General features: G+C 43.6%; 1 protein-coding gene across 1 annotated transcript; it reads right to left on the bottom strand.

The window, feature by feature from the left end:
• Positions 1–64: 64 nt before the first annotated feature.
• SIRT4 (sirtuin 4) lies at positions 65–7,577 on the bottom strand (the record flags this gene model as incomplete). Its single annotated transcript, XM_082853346.1, has 4 exons — positions 65–1,797; positions 3,973–4,185; positions 4,312–4,606; positions 7,081–7,577. The coding sequence occupies 3 exons, from the start codon at positions 7,575–7,577 to the stop codon at positions 4,033–4,035; spliced, it is 945 nt and encodes a 314-aa protein (XP_082709472.1). The 3' UTR covers positions 65–1,797; positions 3,973–4,032.
• Between the last annotated feature and the right edge of the window lie 12,622 nt (positions 7,578–20,199).

Below are 20,199 nucleotides of genomic sequence, written 5' to 3' on the forward strand. Positions count from 1 at the left end.
TTACAACCATGTAACCAGGGCAGTGAAAGCTGATAGCACCCGCTAGTAGAAGTCTGTTATTCCAACCGAGGGCACTTACAGCAGGTTGGGGACTGCTGTGCTGGTGGAGAGCAAAAGATGTAAAGTAAGGAGACCTGAGAAGCATCAGCTTCAGGAAATACCAGGTTCCTCTTGAGACAAACTTTTTGCAAAGAATTCCATCTCAGGAGGAAATATGAACAAAACAAACATTCCTAAGGCCCTCAAGACTCGGTTTCATAAATCGTGCCAGCATTAGGTGATGAAAGAGCCTGCCTTCCCTCCCTCGCAGCCTAACCTGCTCTCCACTGCCCACATTTTAACCATTCCTGGCCAGGTGTACTGTTGGCTTCTACTTCTACTTCAGGCTGACTTCCTTCTAACTATAATCTTCAGACAAGTAGGAAGCGTTGCTGTCTAAAAGAACTGGGAGAAAGATCTACTCGGATTCTCGTCCTGGCTCTGAAACAACATACTGTGGCCTTAGGTAAGTGTGGATCTTAGTTTCCTCAAAAATAAAATGAAGGGGGGATGGACTAAATTTCCTGTCCTGTCATTCCATGCATGACTCTGTGACATATTCTGGTAAAGGATGAGAGTACGGGAGGTAACACATCCTCTGTGAGCCACTTGAGAGCAAGAGGTTGTATCTTTGTAGCCTTAGTACCTATATACAGTGTTGGTCAGTAACCGTTTATGAGATTTGTGGATGAGAATGGCTTGGGATTCAAAAGACCCAGATGTGAATGCAATTATTGGTGGTACTGACTGTGGGTAACTGAGCAAATCTGCTTCAGAGCACCTTAGCATCTCTCTCTGCAAAAAAGCTGGAGTGAGATTTACCACAGCCTTACGACTCTCCAGAATTAATGAATGGCTGTGAGCGAACCTACAGCTGTGCAGGTGAAAAGAACTCTGTGTTTTCAAGATCTTGGGTTATCCCAGTCAACTGAAATTTGCTTCCGAGGCAGATGCAGGATGAACATGTATTGCTTGCCCTGATTTTAGACAAAAGACTACCCAGAATAGGCTGTGATTCTTTCATCCGCTTCGCTTTTTGATGAGATCGTGCAGAAAGCTTTAGCCTGCGACAATGATTCTCTCTGGCTAACACAGTAATCAAACAAGTCTTGCTGCTTCCCTCAGCAGAAACAAATCAATTTAAGAACCCACTTGGGAATTCACTGTTTCCTCTCTGCAGACCAGGTTCAAGGCTGGTCTCATTCTGGCAGCTGAAATCAAGCAGAAATCCTTAGAGAACCGTGTCATAAAGCCACATTCACTTTTAGCTGATTAAAAAATATAAAAGTAACAGCCCACATACCTAATGTGCTATTTAAAAAAATGGTTCCTCTATTCCTTGGTTTATAAAAAATTCATTCATATCATTGTTCGTCTTTTCAAAAAATATATCAGAATGGTTCAGTTAAAAACATTTAAGCATTCGGAATTATAAATTAAGTCGTTTCCTTCCCCCTTTACCCACATTAGTGAGATCCCTAGGTTAGTACTCAGGAGGTACATATTTCCTGGGCTATTTCTTCTGCCTGATGAGATAAAAAGGGAGAGAAAGCAGTATTCTTATCAAAAGAAGCTGCGGCTTTGAAAAAGTCCTCTTCAGGGGCAAATCTCATCAGCCAGAAGATTTTAATTCCTGGGCTCTGAAAGCTGCTGGGTTCAGAGATGGGCTGGCAGAGAGGTGTCGGTTTGCTGCCCTCTGCAGGCGGCAGTTGGTAAGCCTCGATCAGTTAGAGGAAGCAGGGATGAATCCTTAGGGATCTGAAAAGAAAGAAAACAAGTTAATGCCAAAATAAGCTGCCAGTGGGGTGGAGGAAATGATTGTGTACATCAGTCTACCATAAAAAACCCACAGCATTTAGGGAATGTCAAGATGGCCACTCTGTGCTGTTAGGTGCAAACAGGATGTAATAAAATACTGTACTGCTTGATTCAACTTTCGTAAGAATAGATTTAGATTTAGTTATACCAGAATGTTAGATTTTGGTTATCTCGGTAGTGGGATTATGGGTAATTTGTATTAAAATCGTTTTTACTTATCTATATCATCTAAACTTTCTGTAATAAATATGTATTATTCTAGTAACAAGAACTAGTTAAAAAGTGATTTGCCAAGGCGACTTCTTGGGTGCTAGCAGTGTTCTGTTCCTTGATTTAGATGCTCTACATCGTCATCAAGCTGTCCACTCATGATGGCTGCGATTCTCTGTATGTCAGTATACTTCAATTAAAATGGTTTTTAAAAAGTGGTTTTACCGGGACTCTCACACATTGCTGGTGGGAATGCAAAATGGTGCAGCCACTTTAGAAGACATTTTGGCAGTTTCTTACAAAACTAAACATACTTTTGTCATATGATCCAACAGTCTCACTCCTTGGTATTTACCCAAATGAGTTGAAAACTTACATCCACACAAAGACCTCCACATGAATGTTTATAGCAGCTTTACTTTTTTTTTTTTTTTTGCCGCGCTGTGCAGCATGTGGGATCTTAGTTCCCCCACCAGGGATCAAACCCGTGCTCCCTGTAGTGGAAGCAGAGTCTTAACCACTGGACTGCCAGGGAAGTCCAGTGGCTTTATTCATAATTGCCAAAAAGTTGGACGCATCCAAGATGTCCTTCAGTAGGTAAACGATAAATACCATGTTAGTGAACAGGGGCAAGGAGTATATGGAAATTCCTGCACTTTCTGCTCAATTCTGCTGTGAACCTCAAACTGCTCTAAAAGAAATAAAGTCTTTTTCAAACTGGCTGTACTCCTCTGGGAATATATTAAAAATTATTGAATTGTATGCAATAAATGAGTGAACTGTATGATATGTGAATTATATCTCAAAGCTGAAAAAAAAGCTGTTATATTTTTTTAAAGTGGTTGTACTCGTAGGTGAAAATATCAGTAGATATAAAGTACTGACACATGCTACAATATGGATGAATCTTTTTTTTTTTGTTTTGTTTTGTTTTTTTTTTGTTTGCGGTACGTGGGCCTCTCACTGTTGTGGCCTCTCCCTTTGCGGAGCACAGGCTCCGGACGCGCAGGCTCAGTGGCCATGGCTCACGGGGCCCAGCCGCTCCGCGGCATGTGGGATCTTCCCGGACGGGGGCATGAACCCGTGTCCCCTGCATCGGCAGGCGGACTCTCAACCACTGCGCCACCAGGGAAGCCCAATATGGATGAATCTTGAAAACATTATGCTAAGTGGAGAAGCCAGACACAAAAGGCTACATACTGTATGAAATGTCCAGAATAGGCAAAAACAGAAAGAAGATTAGTTGTTGTCAGGGACCAGGGGGTGGGGAATGGGGAATCACTGCTAATGGGTACAGGGTTTCTTCCTGGGATGATGAAAATGTTCTGGAATTAGTGGTGATTAATGTGCAACTTTGTGAGTGTACTAAAAACACGTTAATTATATACTTTTAAAGTGTACTTGTAAAGGGTGAACTTCATGGCCTAGGAATTATATCTCAATAAAGCTGTTATTTTTTAAAAATGGGGAAAAAGGCAATGGCAGATTTTGGAACATTGTCTTAAATAGCTGTGTGCCTAGAATTCAAAAATCAGTCTTTCGAACAATATAGCGTAATGCACGTTAAAAAAATTAGTTTCAATTAAGAATGGCCAGGGCTTCTCTGGTGGTGCAGCGGATGAGAGTCTGCCTGCCGACGCAGGGGACACGGGCTCGTGCCCCGGTCAGGAAAGATCCCACATGCCGCAGAGCGGCTGGGCCCGTGAGCCATGGCCGCTGAGGCTGCGCATCCGGAGCCTGTGCTCCGCAACGGGAAAGGCCACAACAGTGAGAGGCCCGCGTACCGCAAAAAAAAAAAAAAAAAAAAAGAATGGCCATACATTAAGAAACCTAGACCCTTCTCTCTTTTGTCAGTGCTCTCAGTTGAGCGGGAACTGGAATCTGGTATCTGAGAAGGCATTTTACCATTGGCAGCAGAATTCAAGTGAAAGTCCCAGTTTCCGGGTCCGGAATATCAGGCTGTGGTCAGCGTGGGTCTATTAAAGGCAGCAGCTCTCCGCAACGAGAATCCAGTTTCAGACATGCCAAGTCGTCCGACCGTGTGGGCCCGATGTTCAGTATTGCAATTGGCAGCTTCCTCTCCTGGGCAGTGAGGATGAACCTGTAGCCCGAGTACACCTGTCGAAGCAGAAGACGCAGATAAGAGCTCTCTAGAGGCAGGAAGAGATAAACCAATAGGGAGCCTCTCCCGGGCTCCCCAGCCCGCAAAGGGGGCAGTTACCATCCCGACACCAAGTCAGTTACCTGCAAGGACGATCCCACCACCAGGAGGGAGTCGGCTTCTTTTACCCGCTTGTGCACAAAATCAACCTTGTCAGGGTTCACCGTGTCCCCGAAGAAGACGACGTCTGGTTTCAGGGGCCCCCCACATCGAGAGCAGGACGGGACCTGGAAGCTCTGTACCTGCTCCTCAGTGAGAAAGACGTCACCGTCCGGAGCCAGGCCATGGGCCTCAGCGCTCCAGGTGGGGTTCAGGACTTCAAACCGCTCTTGCAGTGCCCCTCGGGGAGTCTGCTCACCGCAGCCCAAGCAGAGGACCCTGAAACCAGAGAGGAGGCCAGCTGTGCTGGGGAGGCACGAAGCTACTGAACACCTTTCACCCCCAACCATCTCTAGCTCCTCAGTCACCACTTTCTTTCCCTGACACCCACCGTGTTTTCCCCACTTTATTAATACCTTTTCATGACCTCTTTAGCTACCACCTTCCTTCCACTGCCAACCTTCTAGAAAAACGTGCATCTGTTTCCTTACTACACACTCCCTGCTTAAACCTTCTGCTAGCTCACTTTTATCCTTAACATGACTGCAAAGCCTTTACCACATTTTACTTAGTGCCAAAACCAGGGTTTTTTTTCCCCCTTCCCCCTCCATCCTCTGCTCTAATCATCTGCTGTAATTGCCGCTGTCCTTTGCCATCTTCTCTTTAAAACACTTTCTGGGGAGTTCCCTGGTGGCCTAGTGGTTAGGATTCCGGGCTTTCACTGCCATGGCCCAGGTTCAGTCCCTGGTCAGGGTAGTAAGATCCCACAAGCTGCATGGCCCTCCAAAAAAAAAAAAGAGAAATTTGAGTCCTTTGTCCACTGCTCTGTGCCCATCGCCCATAACAATGTCTGCACATAGCAGGCACTCACTAAATAGCTGTTGAAAGAAAAATGGAAGTTGGTTCCTCTTCTGCTCCTCCAGCCTCCAACCTGTTTTCTTTCCACTGTCCCTTCCTGGGGTGTCTCTGTGGTCACTGCTACAGTGCCTCTGTGCTAACAGTTTCCTCCTCTATACAGGACTCCACTCCTGCCCTCTCCCCCAAACTTTAGTCCAAGTCTCCTTGATGGTCCTGTCAAACTTAACTTCTGTCTTCAATCCCCCTCCACAGCTTCTCCATCACCTTCCTCCAGTTACTTGGGCTGAAACCCTTGGAAAAAAACTTGTTACTCAGTTTTCTCCCTTTACTCTCTATCTAGTCAATCATCAGACTGTGTTGGCTTTTTTTTTTTTAACTTAAAAGGCCTCCTATGAAATGACAAGAAGTCTTGGATTTGTTTTAAAATATTTCCAAAGAGACAGAGAAAGGATAAGTAGACATGGTAAAATCTTGATAAAACTCTTTGGATCTGGGTGATGGTATGTGGGAGTTCATCATACTACTCTCTTTATTTTTGTGGATGTTTGAAATTTTCATCATTAAAAAAAATTTTGATGGACCCATAGCCATCCTTAGCGCTCCCATCCCCTGATGCCACCTTGGTCTGAGTCTTTCCAGCTGACTTTCCTGAGCCACTCTAACTCTCTAATCCTGTCCAGGCTTCCTCAAATGCTATTTTTATCATATTGCTTTCTTGCTCAGAAACCACTAACAGTACCCTTTGGTCTCTCACAACAGACCCAAATTGCACTGCATGATTTTCAAATGCATCCAGGATTTGGGTCTAGCCTTCCCAGAAAATCTGATTTCATACTAGCCTCCAACGAGACCAGGCCAGACTCTACAAGTTCCCTTCATTTGGAAAGCCCTCTTTCCCCTCCTTTGCCTAGTCATACCTGAGCTATTCTCCAGCCCCACCTCACCCATAAAAGATTACTCCAATCTTTACTAACTCTGTTTCTCTGAACCTGTAAAACATGTCTATCAAGAACCACATAATTTAACAATCACGTGTGGAGTGGTTTGTTGTTAAACCTGTTATTTTTGGGTCTCCCACCAAACAGATTACAAAATTCTCACATATTAAGCAGACCACGTTTTATATTTTGGTTTTGACCTCTCCACACCAGCAAGTGGCACACCAGTAGCACACCACGTGTTGCAGACACCCAATAAATATTTTACGACTGGCAGACTGATTTCAGTCCTCAGAGGGTGATCTCTGGGGCTTACAGATAAGGAAACGGTCTCCAATTAGATACAAGTTACTGCCAGGGCTACATATGGTCATTTCATCAATATTTATTGGGTTCTGGCTATCCTGTGATCTATGTATCTAGGCACTGGAGACCCAGCAGTTTGTAGCATACGCTCTGCTCATAGTTCCCTCGGGACACTCAGAGGGCACCTCCCACAGTTCTCTTATAAGTTCCTGTGTCTCTCCTGTTTAGGGAGTTCCCTGGCCATGGAAGCCTTCTCCGGAGGAGCAGAGTCAAGTGTTAGGGAGTTAATTCCCCCAGAGTGACCCTCAGCCAATGAAGGATGGGAGGCAGTGGATAAACACCCCAGTTCCCCTTGACTTCCAGTGAGACGGTTCTGAAGCTGCTCTACAGTCAGAGAGCCCCTGACACGCTTGAGCCCCAGATGCCCCAAGCAGTAACCCACTCATTAGCAAAACCTTACCCTGCCTTTCCCACTTCCCTGTTTCACTTCCCATTCCCTCACTGAGTTTGCTGGGATCAACCCCAAAGTAAACAACTTCCTCCCAAATCATTTCCTCGTGGTCTAACGAAGACAACAGTGACCAGGACGGCCAAGGTCCCTGCTCTTATGGAGCACATGTCTGCATTCACACTGTTTAGGCTTTCCTGCACCTGTGCATGCATCCGTGGAGTTCTGTCAGGCGCTGACTCCCCGCCTTGGTGTGCAAGGCATCCACATTTTGGGTCACCAACCAGGACAGCTTTCCGAATCTCTCCCAGTTGCTCAAAGCCCAGTGTGCAGGGTTAGGCTGGTGGGAGGAGAACTGAGGCCAGCCCACAAAGTTTCTCGCCCAGTACCGCTGGCGGATTTGAGCGATCCGTACAAAATCCCCATGCTGGATGGGCCTCCGGTCCGTGCGGGCATAAAGTCCCACCTTTTCTGACCTGTAGTCTGGGATTCCCGACTCAGTGGAGATTCCTGCCCCAGTCATCACTAAGAGTCTCTTGGAAAGGGTGATAAAGCGCTGTAACTCTTTGACCTTCTCAGAGTCCAGAGGAGGACTTGGTGGCACAAATAACCCAGTGGATCCGCGTGAGCACTGCTGGCTGAGGTTTGGCACCCAGCGGCCTTTTGCTGTCCTGAAAGTTAACCCAAAGCTCATCCTCATTCTAGAGAGAGAAAAAAAAAAAGCATCAAGTGAGAAACTGGGTTTTGAAAACCAGGGTAACCAAGGGAAGGGGGGAGGGGCAAGATGGGGAAGGGGATTAAGAGGTACAAACTACTATATATAAAATAAATAAGCTACAAGGATATATAGTACAACACAGGGAATATAGCCAATATTTCATAATAACTATAAATCGAATATAAACTTTAAAAATTATGAATCACTAAGTTGTACACCTGAAAATGTCAACTACACCTAAATTTTTTTAAATTTTAATTTAATGAAGAAAACCCCACAAAACTGATGAATGGGTAAACAAAATGTGGAGTATATAAATGAAACAAGATTAACCAAGGGTTGTTAATTGTTGAAGCTGGGTGATGGGTCCATGGATGGGGGTTCATTATATTACCTATCTCCACAAAAAAAAAATTGGTGGTGGGAAATTCCCTGGCAGTCCAGGGGTTAGGACTCTGCGCTTTCACTGCTGAGTGTGCAGGTTCAATCCCTAGTTGGGGAACTAAGATCCCACAGGCCATGCAAAAAAAAAGAAAAAAAAAATTTTTTTTTAAGTAATTGCTTAGAGGAATGTTTGGATTGCAGATGCTCTAGTATGGCCAGAACAGTGGAAGTACAGAAATGCCAAAAGCCATGAGATGAAGGAAAAAAAAACTACCCCCACAAAAAGAGAAAAAAAAAAAAAAGAAGGAAGGGGGAGGGGAATGGCAGGGGGAGGGGGAGGGACAGGGAGAAAAGAATGGAGAAGTTTGAAGAGAAGCTAAAATGTGGAATGCTTTGCCTTAGAGGTAGACAAAACTCCAATATCTGGACCATATTAGCTTAGCAGTCATATAGTATTTGGAGAAAACATATTTGAAATTAAATAGACAAAGTGAACTAGGGCAGGTAACTGAAACATATGCCTGCCTCATGTTGCCCTTGATCTAGACAAAAATGAAAGCAAGAGCACACGATTATCAACAGAATAGAGATAAAAAAGGGCTAAGCTTAGCCTAAAAATATATAGACAAACCCTAACTAACTCTAGGCAAGAAACTAAAAAATAAAGAATGGAGGGGTAGCATCCTTATTTCCCCAAAACAGCCCAACCTAAACGGGATTTGGGAGCAGGTTACTAATGAGATTTCAACTTACATCTGGAAGCTGCCAACCCAAAAGGTATCTAATAATCAGCAAACTGGTACTTTGAAATATTTTATGAGAAGGGTGACAAGAGCCAACAGCACCATATTGAGAAATGGCTGGGGAATAGGAATTTGTTGGCATTGCATACAATACTGTCCTCTGAAAGATAATATCTAGGTATGAGAAAAATGTACTGGAGAGTAGTACAGGTTTTTACCTAATAAGAAGGCTATCCAGGGACTTCCCTGGTGGTGCAGTGGTTAAGAATCCGCCTGCCAATTCAGGGGACATGGGTTCGAGCCCTGGTCCGGGAAGATTCTCACAGGCTGCAGAGCAGCTAAGCCCGTGCAACACAACTACTAAGCTTGCGCTCTAGAGCCCGCGAGCCACAACTACTGAGCCCGCGTGCCACAACTACTGAAGCCCACATGCCTAGAGCCTGTGCTCCGCAACAAGAGAAGCCCCCACAATGAGAAGCCCCCGCACCGCAAAGAAGAGTAGCCCCCACTCGCTGCAACTAGAGAAAGCCCGCGCGCAACGATGAAGACCCAATGCAGGCAAAAAAAATTAAAAAAAAAAGAAAGCTATCCAACCAGACCATATTTCCAGGGGTGGATTCCATGCTTATGAGAACAGCCTACTGATAGTGAATTAATCAATGACCGCAATACCTGGAAGGACAGCTCCCAGATAAACAATTCACTTGAAAGGTAAGCCCCCTTCCCCCCACAGATACTTAGAGTGTATTTATAATCTTGCTTTGTAATCCAAATCAATCTTTGGTAAAATCTGGAAGGGTGTGAGCTAGTTCAGCATCTAATAACTCATGGATGTAATGAACACTGGGGCCCCAGGCTTAGAGAAAAAATTGACCTTTGCTAGGGGTGTGTTGGTAAACTGGCTTCCCCTTTACCCTCCCCCTCAAAAAAAGATAAAAGAAAATAATCCTATCGTGGCCAGTTTCAGGCTACCAATGGTTTATCTAACAACTGGCCAGTAAATTCCCAAATATTTAACAACTGACCCTCATCAGTACAAACTGACTCCACACCCTCCTGGGTCCTTTGAAGTCCAACCTGAAACAACAAGCCTATCTTTTTATTATCTTTTTAGTAATTTGTTTTGGTCAAGAATTTCTAATATGTTCCACAAAATAAAACTTTGTCCCCACACTAGACTATTTCATAACAGCCCAAGCCAATCTGTCTTCCTGATCTCCTAAGAACCTACAGCCAGAGCTCTCCTATGCTGGGGCCATCAGATGAAAATTAACTATGGCTGGCAAATCTGCCAAGGCTTTCTGCATCCAAGGGAAACTGCATATTTTGGTTTCTGAAAAGAAAGGGGGGGGGCTCTAAAAAATAAAATCTATTTTAAAAAGGAGGGAGGTAAACTAAAAAATTGATAAAGCAGAATTCTAGCATAATATAAGGCCTATTCTGTCTCTCCCAGTAACACCTGGCTGGTCAGAACTGAATTTCTTATAAACTTCAAAAAGTTAATGGTTTACCTCAATATCTTTTTTAAGTCCCTTAATTGCTCATTGTTAATATATGACTATATCTAAAGATGTCTCTATCAGAGGAATACATTTATATTTTTAGTTAATACTATCCCTTGGGGGACCGTGTGTCCCATAAACCTACTTCCCATTTTATAAATCAGAATTATTTTATTTCTTCATAAACTAAAGAAGCACATTAGCGTTCCAGTTTAGCTGATGAAACTGTTGCTCAGACTTTTCGAGATTTTGATTTTATTAATGTAATTAAGCACATGCATACCTTTTATTCTATTTCCCCCATATTCTATTAGTTTACCCTCAATTGCAAATAGGGCTTCTTGGACAAGGTGAAGGGTAGTGAGATCTGACAAGGCATTCTACCCCAGCTTTTTCTAGCTGTAAAAACAAGGCCTTTATGTAATATTAGATAAAATGCAGAAATTCTCTAATGACACGCACCCCATATGTAAACATTATTTTATGCTGGGCTTTCCAGATCTGGGATCAGGACCCTGACTTCTCCCTGACATTCCACAGCAGTGAACAGCTAAACAGATAATCCCGATTCCTGAGACCGGAGGGCTCGGGAAACCCCGCTGAAAAGACGCTCTGTTGGAACAGCTGCTCTCTCCCAGGTCCTATCAACGGGCAAAGAGGAGAAGTGGAATCCTCAATTTATAGAAACCTGCAGCCCACACAGAACTCACTTACCTTTCACAGCTTAAGGGACACTCCGCGCCCGACAGGGGGACCGACTGGCTGTATTTGCACTTTGGGAAATGTAGTTCATTAACCTGAAATGATGCAAGAAAAACTACAAGTCCCACAAACCTCTGGGCTTCACAATCGAGGGACCCAGGTTTTCCAGTAGCGGCCCCTGTTGGCCTTTTGTGGTCAGAGGCTTCGAACCCTGGTACGCGATGTGCGGCTGTCTACCTAGCCATCATCTCTTTGAGAGAAGCGGTTAGAGCTTGGACGTCATTGTTCTGAGTGCAAAATAGTACATCCAAACAGCGTTAACTTAGGAATTCATTCTTTAGAAGTTTTAGTAATGGATCTAGGTTTGACTCATCCTCAACTTCAGTGTTTCAGAACCTTTCCACTCATGGAAACGGAATCAAGTTCCCACCTTGCAGTGAGTTGTGAAGAAATACATTCACAAATAGCTGAAAAACTGATTTTACAGTTAAAATGAACAATTAAAGTGAAATATAATATACAGGGACTAATGTGTTTACCCACGTGGCTTCTCCAACTTTCTCATCTTTTTTTTGTTTGTTTTGGCTCCGTTGGGTCTTCGTGGTTGGGTCTTCAGGGTTGGGTCTTCCTTGCTGTGTGCAGGCTTTCTCTAGTTGCAGCCAGTGGGGGCTACTCTTCGTTGTGGTGTGAGGGCTTCTCATTTTGGTAGCTTCTACTGTTGCGGAGCACGGGGTCTAGGCGCCCCGGCTTCAGTAGTTGTGGCACATGGGCTTAGTTGCTCCGCAGCATGTGGGATCTTCCCAGACCAGGGCTCGAAACCATGTCACCTGCTCTGGCAGGCAGATTCTGATTCCTAACCACTGCGCCACCAGGGAAGTCCCTTATTTCTCATCTTGTGTTTTTATTAAATTAACCAACACAATGCCTGGGTCTTACCCCCAGAAATTCTGATTTAATTGGTCTGGGGAGACACTTGGGCACCAAGTCGGTTTACAAACCTCACAGTTGTTTCTAATATGTAGCCAGTGAGAACCACTGATCTGTAGCATTGCCTAAATAAGACATCGATTTCTAAGTGTTTTAGAACATATCAAAGGATATGCTAGCACTGACCTTGAAGACCACTCTAAGGAACCACTTCCCCCATTTTAAAATGAAGTGAGGGGAATTCCCTGGAGGTCCAGGGCTTTCAGCTTAGGCTCCGAGCTTTCACCGCCGAGGGTACAGGTTCAATCCCTGGTCGGGGAACTAAGATCTCGAAAGCCACTCGGTGCCGCCAAAAACAAACAAACAAAACTGAAGCCCAGAGGAGTAGTATGACAGCTGGAGTCAGAGTCTGACTCTCATTGAATGCATAGCAGTAAATATTGGTAAAGTAACCCATTTCAGTAGTTTGGGAGCAATATCTCCAGCCACACCTCAAATAGGTCACTGGGCTGAGAGAACCACCTGACATGAGTCTTTTTTTTTTTTTTTTTTGCAGTACGCGGGCCTGTCACTGTTGTGGCCTCTCCCGTTGCGGAGCACAGGCTCCGGACGCGCAGGCTCAGCGGCCATGGCTCACGGGCCCAGCCTCTCCGTGGCAGGTGGGAAGATGGCATGTGGGATCTTCCCGGACCGGGGCGCGAACCTGTGTCCCCTGCATCGGCAGGCGGACTCTCAACCACTGCGCCACCAGGGAAGCCCGACGTGAGTCTTTTGTACCTTAGTTAACCTGACCACATTGGCTGGGAAAAAATTTAAAAAAGGATTAAAATATAGACTGGGGGGCTTCCGTGGTGGCGCAGTGGTTAAGAATCTGCCTGCTAATGCAGGGCACACGGGTTCAATCCCTGGTCCGGGAAGATCCCACACTGTGGAGCAACTAAGCCTGTGCGCCACAACTACTGAGCCTGCACTATTGAACCTGTGTGCCACAACTACTGAAGCCCGCGCGCCTAGAGCCCATCCTCTGCAACAAGAGAAGCCACGACGATGAGAAGCCCGCCCATGGCAACAAAGAGTGGCCCTGGCTCGCTGCAACTAGAGAAAGCCCCCACACAGCAAGAAGACCCAACACAGCCAAAAGTAAAAACAAATACATTAATTTTTAAAAATGTATACTGGAAAAAAAAATGTATACTGGGAACTTTTATGAAGTCAAAAAATTATAGGGCTTCCCTGGTGGTGCAGTGGTTAAGAATCGCCTGTCAGTGCAGGGAACACGGGTTCGAGCCCTGGTCCGGGAAGATCCCACATGCTGCGGAGCAACTAAGGCCCTGCGCCATAACTACTGAGCCTGCGCTCTAGATCCCACGAGCCACAGCTACTGAGCCTGCGTGCCTAGAGCCTGTGCTCCGCAACAAGAGAAGCCACCGCAATGAGAAGCTCGTGCACTGCAACAAGAGTAGCCCCTGCTCGCCGCAACTAGAGAAAACCCGTGCACAGCAACGAAGACCCAGTGCAGCCAAAAATAAATAAATAAAATTTAAAAAAAGAAAACAAAATTGTAATCCAGAATATTTTCTGCACACATGGGTATTTGATTAAAACCTATGGAAATGTCAAAACATGACACTACCCCCAATCCCAGGCAAATTTTATTGTGGAAAACTTCAGAGCCACATTATTTTTCCAGTTCTTCAAGTGGAATAGGCATCATTAAAAGACTGGCCAGGAACACAGGATTATTGTGCTTTTAGGCACCAAAGAATTTCATGTTCTGGGGAGAAGTTAGCTGAGTTTTCTATTTTTCTTAGTGCTGGGAAGTCATCTGTGGAAGATGAAGTCATCCAAGACAGCTGGTGAAACAATTTCCCTTGATAGCTACTGACAGGGTGTAATGAGCCACCCAATCGAGACATTCTCAAGGGCTGAGAAGTTCTTTGGATGACCCTTGTCTTTTTATTTCTCACAACTCCACCACACTAGGAATTAATGACAAAGTCCTTGGCTGGATCAAAATCAAATATTCTAAATTAATCAGACTGTTAGCCTTTCTTTTTTTCTGCTGTTTTTTCCTACCCTGCCAATTATGGCTGTGGGAAAAAAATTAACTAAGCATCAGCATCAAATAGGCCTTTTTATGTCATTTTTACATCTAGTTGATGACTACATAAATGTTCAGTGAGCAATACTTTGAACGTTTCATGTTTGAAAGTTTTCATAATGAAATTTGGGGGGAAATATTTTCTCAGAGTACTAGTTGCATCTTAGTGAGTAGCAAAAACCAAAAGTCTTTTGGAGAGTACAGCTCAGAGCTGAAACAAGTTCAGACATAGGTTTCTAGTAGCTTTCCACTTGCCGAGCCAGTAACAGTGAAAGTTACTCCAAACTCATGAACTGTAGAAATAGCCTCTCTCCTCTGAATTAAGATGTCCACAGAAAACCCTTCCAGGTTAAACATAGCACATCATCCAGAAATTCTACTTCTAGATATAAACACAAAAGAATTGAAAAGAAGGACTCAAACTGATACTTGTATGTCAATGTTCATAGAAGCATTATTCACAATAGCCAAAAGGTGGAAGCAACCTCCTGTCAATCAAAGAATAAATGGATAACAAAATTCCATACAGTAGAATATCGGCCAAAAAAAAAAAAAAAAAAAAAACAAAATTCTGAAACATACTACAATATGGATGGACCTTAAAAACAAGGTATGAAATAAGCCAGACACAAAAGGTCAAATAATTGTGTGATTCTCTTATGTGAGGTACTGAGAGTTGCCAAATTTATAGAAAGTGGAATAGAGGTTGCCAGGAGCTGTGGGAGAGAGGAATGGGGAGTTAGTATTTAATGGGAAGTTTGTTTGGAATGATGAAAAAGTTCTGGAGATGTACAGTGGTGATGGTTGCTGAACTTAGAAATGGTTCAAATGGTAAATTTTATGTTATGTATATTTTACCACAGCACCCTTACACTGAGCACATTTCTCATCCTCCCCAATTTATAGTCTGAATTAAGTTTATTAGCATGTTCCCTCCCACAATGCTTTGCTTCATGCTCCACTCAAAACTAAGTGAAATCAAGCAACTGAATACTGAGAAACAGCTTATATATTTCCGAGACATCTTAATATGGTTGTATAATTTTCACCCCATTAATAAATAAGGGTTTTGCCTTGAGGCTCCAACTCACCTTTCTGAAATAGGAACCTTGCTTATTGGGAACGATGAGTAGGGGGTTATATTCTCTAGCTTTGCGCAGTGGCAGTATCGTAGCCAATGAGGTTTATCCGAGGCGCGATTATTGCTAATTGAAAACTTTTCCCAATACCCCGCCGTGACGACTTGAAATATAGTCGGCATTGGCAATTTTTGACAGTCTCTACGGAGACTGAATAATGCAAGTTTAAAAAAAGTATGTGTTTCATAACCACCGTAAACCTACGGGAGAATACGTTAGAAGTCCTAAGTCACAAACAGCGTGGAAAGAACGCTGAGAGTTCAAAATGACCAGTAGCTATATACCCAATTTCAAACTTTCACCGTTACCAGGTAGGGAATTGCCTTGCTAGAAAATCCTAGCACGTATTACTGTCGTTTTTGTTATCGATTTCAATATAAGCGATTAGCTTTTGTTAACAGTTCGTTTCATACCTGTTTCTCAGTTTTAGTTGGTTCTTTATACTTGCGTGTTAGTTGTTGTCCAAGTCGTATTAATAATTGTTTTTTATTTCTTAATATTTATTGTTCTGGCTTTAACACCAACACTTCCATTTACTCGTCCCGTCTCGCATTACTCTCTGTTTCGGTTTTTTTCTTGTCGCTGTTCTTTAGAACGCGAGTCTTACCCGCAGCGTCTTGGTGATGTCATGGTAATTTGCATAAAATTCTCCAGTGTCCTTAGCGAAAGGCGTTCTTATTTTCGAAAGGTTAGGGTTCGACAAGAGTTGCTCTAATACCCGGCAGCTCTTCGCGCACACGTGTTTTAAACAGGAATGTGTGCAGGGAAATGCTTCATATCTCCCAGCTCGTTGTTAGTCGCTCGCCCTCACGGTAAAGACAGTTGTCATCCATGGGGGAGGTAGGTGCGTGCTCACGCTCTCTAGCTTTGCGCAGTGGCAGTATCGTAGCCAATGAGGTTTATCCGAGGCGCGATTATTGCTAATTGAAAACTTTTCCCAATACCCCGCCATGACGACTTGAAATATAGTCGGCATTGGCAATTTTTGACAGTCTCTACGGAGACTGAGTGATGCGTGTTTAATAACAGATATTCTAATATTTATTTTTTAGGAATGAGTGTTTGGATTGTTGGGATTTTTCTCGGACTTTTCGACTTATTCTTACTAAAACAATACTACATTTTATTGTTAAAAGAGGGTGGTGAGTCTGTTCCGTGTTTTCCGAAGGTCACGGGTTCGTAGGAACAGACGTGAGCTTGAAAACCTGTCGTCCAAACATTTCCTTTTAAAGCGAATAAAAAGAAAGAACACAGTGGGTTTTTTTAGGTTGTACTGTAGAGTCCTGGACACAGCTTCGCTTGCAATTAAATCGCTTTATTCTTAGTGGGGTACTGATTTCCATTATAACGGCTGCTTATAGTCTTGTGCTGTTAGGAGGATCAGGCGTGTCCACGGACAGAAGGCCTAAGGAGTCCGAGCTCTGGGCGTGGCAGATACAGCTGGACCTGTTTAGGCCACCACCCATAAAATATTTTTCTGTTCTCTAGCAAAAGAATGCGGCTTGTTAGGGTGAAGGTGGTGGAACAGCCTCTACTGATTCAAAACAGCACACTGTGGAAAACCGCCCGAGCGCAAGATCAGACACAGTCCCTGCTTCAAGGAACTCACCGTTTTGAAAACAGATAAACAACATAATTACAGAGTATTTCAATGTTATAGAGAGATGTGATGGAGCCATCCAGAAGACCAGCCGAGTTCCAACACCACCCACTATGGAGCACTTATTGTGTGCCAGACTCCGCATGAACTGCTTACTTCCTGTGCCAGACTCCATGCAAAGTGCTTAAGATGCTTTGTTTCATTTAATTATTACAGAAACCTTTCTCCCCATTCCTTTTTTTTTTTTACAAACAGCTCTACTGAGGCATAATTGATATTCAATAAACTGCACATATTTAAAGCCTACGATTTGATGAGTTTTGAGAACATATATACACCCATGAAACCATTACTGCAAACCAGCTGGCGAACACATCCATTACTCCCCAAAGTTTCCTGATGTTCCTTTGCAATCCATCCCTCCCTCCCAACTCTCCCCACTACCCCTCCCCCATTCTGTCGCTATAGATTAGTTTGTATTTTCTAGAATTTTATAGGAACGGAATCTACGGTATGTGATTTTCTTGAGATAGACTTTTTTCATCAAACAATATGTCCTTGCAGTTCATCCAGGTTGTTGCATGTATCACTAGCTCATTCTTTTTCCTTGCTGAGTAGTATTCTATTACATGGAAGTACCAGGGTTTGTTCAACCATTCACCCATGGAAGGACATTTGAATTGTTCCTAGTATTTTGCTATCATAAATAAAGCTGCTAAGAGCATTCCTGTACAAGTTTTGTAAGAAGCTGTCAAATTATCTTCCAGAGTGGCTTTCCATTTCCATTTTAGTTTCCACCCGCAGTTTTAAAAAATCTAGGCAAGTGCCCCTGACTTTTTTTTTTAATTAATTAATTTATTTATTTTTGGCTGAGTTCGGTCTTTGTTGCCACGCACGGGCTTTCTCTAGTTGCGGCAAGTGGGGTCTACTCTTCGTTGCGGTGCGCGTGCTTCTCATTGCGGTGGCTTCGGAGCACAGGCCCTAGGCGCATGGGCTTCAGTAGTTGCCATACGTGGGCTCAGTAGTTGTGGCACACGGTGTCTGTTGCTGCACGGCATGTGGGATCTTCCCGGACTAGGGCTTCAACCCGTGACTTCTGCATCGGCAGGCGGATTCTTAACCACTGCGCCACCAGGGAAGCCCCCGCCCCGCCCCCGCTGCCTTTTCTCTTTCCTTCATGACACTGATTTTTTGAAGAGTCCGAGACAGTTATCGTGTAGAAGCCTCACATTCCAACTTCACTGACTGTGTTCCCTTTATTTCCTGTAACCAAGACTTGATTCGATTCAACAGAACTTCAGAGATAGCGTTATGAACTTTGTATTGCATCTGCCACTATAATCGATGCTGAGTTTAAGCGCCAGGGTAAAGCAGTAACTGGTCTCTCTCTATTGTAAAAGTGCACTTTCCCCTATGTAATCAGTAATCTGTGGAATGAACAATCCTTGACATTTGGTAATAAAAGCCCTTTGCTTTCCACAACTACTCCCTTAAACCACTTCCTGATCAGTCATCAAAATATGGCTAAGTAAGATAAATTAATGTCACTTCTTCTCTGGAACCTAGGGTAGGTTTGCTGGGACCAAGGAATACCCTGTGTTCAGGACCTGTGGTCCCAGGAAAGGGAAGAAGAGTCCCCTGCAGAGCCAATGTATTACAATTGAGCAAATATGATGGAAAGAGGGGGTCAGTGATAACTACCCAAAGGGGCATCCTGAAGACCCCACTACGATTGTGGGAACTACAAGAGGAGCCGACGTGTGCTACCCAGAGGCTGAAATTTCAAGGAGCTAAAAATTTCCTTGATAGTGTGGTCTGAAAATGCACTCCAACCATTTCTTTTCATCTTAGCTGGTTGCCAAGATGAATAATCTGGGTGTCAGAACAGGCCTGGAGGAGACAGAACATGAATGCTCCCTCCCATGGCAAATTTTGTATTGATTGGAAAGTCAGATGATGCTCTGGCAAACACTCATGTGAATGTGTGTGTGTGTGTGTGTGTGTGTGTGTGTGTGTGATTTTCTTAGAATTTATAATAGCAAGTAAGTAAAATAATGACTCATTTGTAAGCATACAAGAAAGAAAAGCATGGAAAAACCACCAAGGGACTTCCCTGGTAGCGCAGTGGTTAAGAATCTGCCTGCCAAGGCAGGGGACACGGGTTTGAGCCCTGCTCCAGGAAGATCCCACATGCCGTGCAGCAACTAAGGCCATGTGCCACAACTACTGAGCCTGCTCCCTAGAGCCCATGCGCCACAACTACTGAGCCCGTGTGCTGCAACTACTGAAGCCTGCGTGCCTAGAGCCTGTGCTCCACAACAAGATGAAGCCACCACAATAAGAAGCCTGTGCACCACAGCGAAGAGTAACCCCCACTCACCACAACTAGAGAAAGCCCGCGTGAAGCAACAAAGACCCAATGCAGCCAAAAATAATGAGTAAATGGATTTGCCTTAAAAAAATAAATAAATTAAATAAATAAATAATAAATACTTTTTTAAAAAAACCCACCAAAAATATGAACAAAAAGCTTAAGGAAAGCAAAACAACTTTTTTAAAGGTAAAATTTATAAAGCATACATGTGATATTTTGCTCTCAGCTCTACTGGAATCTTTCTTTGGGTAGTTTGAGTTACAATGACTTTTTTTTTTTTTTTAATTGAAGTAAAATTCACAGAATGTAAAATTAACCATCTTCAAGTGGATCCATGTGATTTTTACATATTATTGGTTTCAGTTTCACAACCTAATTTTTTTCTGGTTGTAAAATTACTGCATGTTGGTATATAAAATCCAAACATTGTATATATGCGGCAGTGACAGTCAAAGATCACCGTAATCCCACCTCCATGGCTAGAGAAAATAGCCACAGATATGTGAGATTATTCCTCCAAATTGTTCTATTTACGTGTCACCCTAATTATTAACAAACATTGGATTATATTTTACATTCAGTTCTACTATTTCCTTTTTCTTTCTGCTAAACTAATATATGGTGGACCTATTTTCCATGTCAGCATATAGCTCCCCTCTTCCCATATGGATATACCTCACTTCAGCTAACCAATCCCTATGGATGGACATTTGGGTTGTTCCCAGTTTTTCCCAATTATAAGCAATGCTATGATGAACATCCTTGGATGTGCATCTTTGCCTACTCATAGGGTTTTTTGGGGGGAATTTTGCCTACTAGTGTGCTGTTTCTAGGGGAAATTTCTGTAGGTGAGATTGCTTGCACAAAAACCGTTCACATTTTGCATTTTAATTTTTTTTTTTTTTTTTTTGGCTGTACTGTGCAGCTTCTGGAATCTTAGTTTCCCAACCAGGGATTGAACCTGCAGCCTCGGCAGTGAAAGTGCGGTCCTAACCACTGGACCACCAGGGATTTCCCCATATTTTGTATTTTAAAAGATGCCCCCAAGTTGGGTCCCCCAAGACTGTACTGTGTATTCTCCCACAAAGCCACATAGGAGAGCGTCTGGAGAATATTCGATGTGTACGTTTGA

The sequence above is a fragment of the Leucopleurus acutus genome (assembly GCF_964270905.1).
Source record: "Leucopleurus acutus genome assembly, chromosome: 13".
Taxonomy (NCBI): Eukaryota; Metazoa; Chordata; class Mammalia; order Artiodactyla; family Delphinidae; genus Leucopleurus; species Leucopleurus acutus.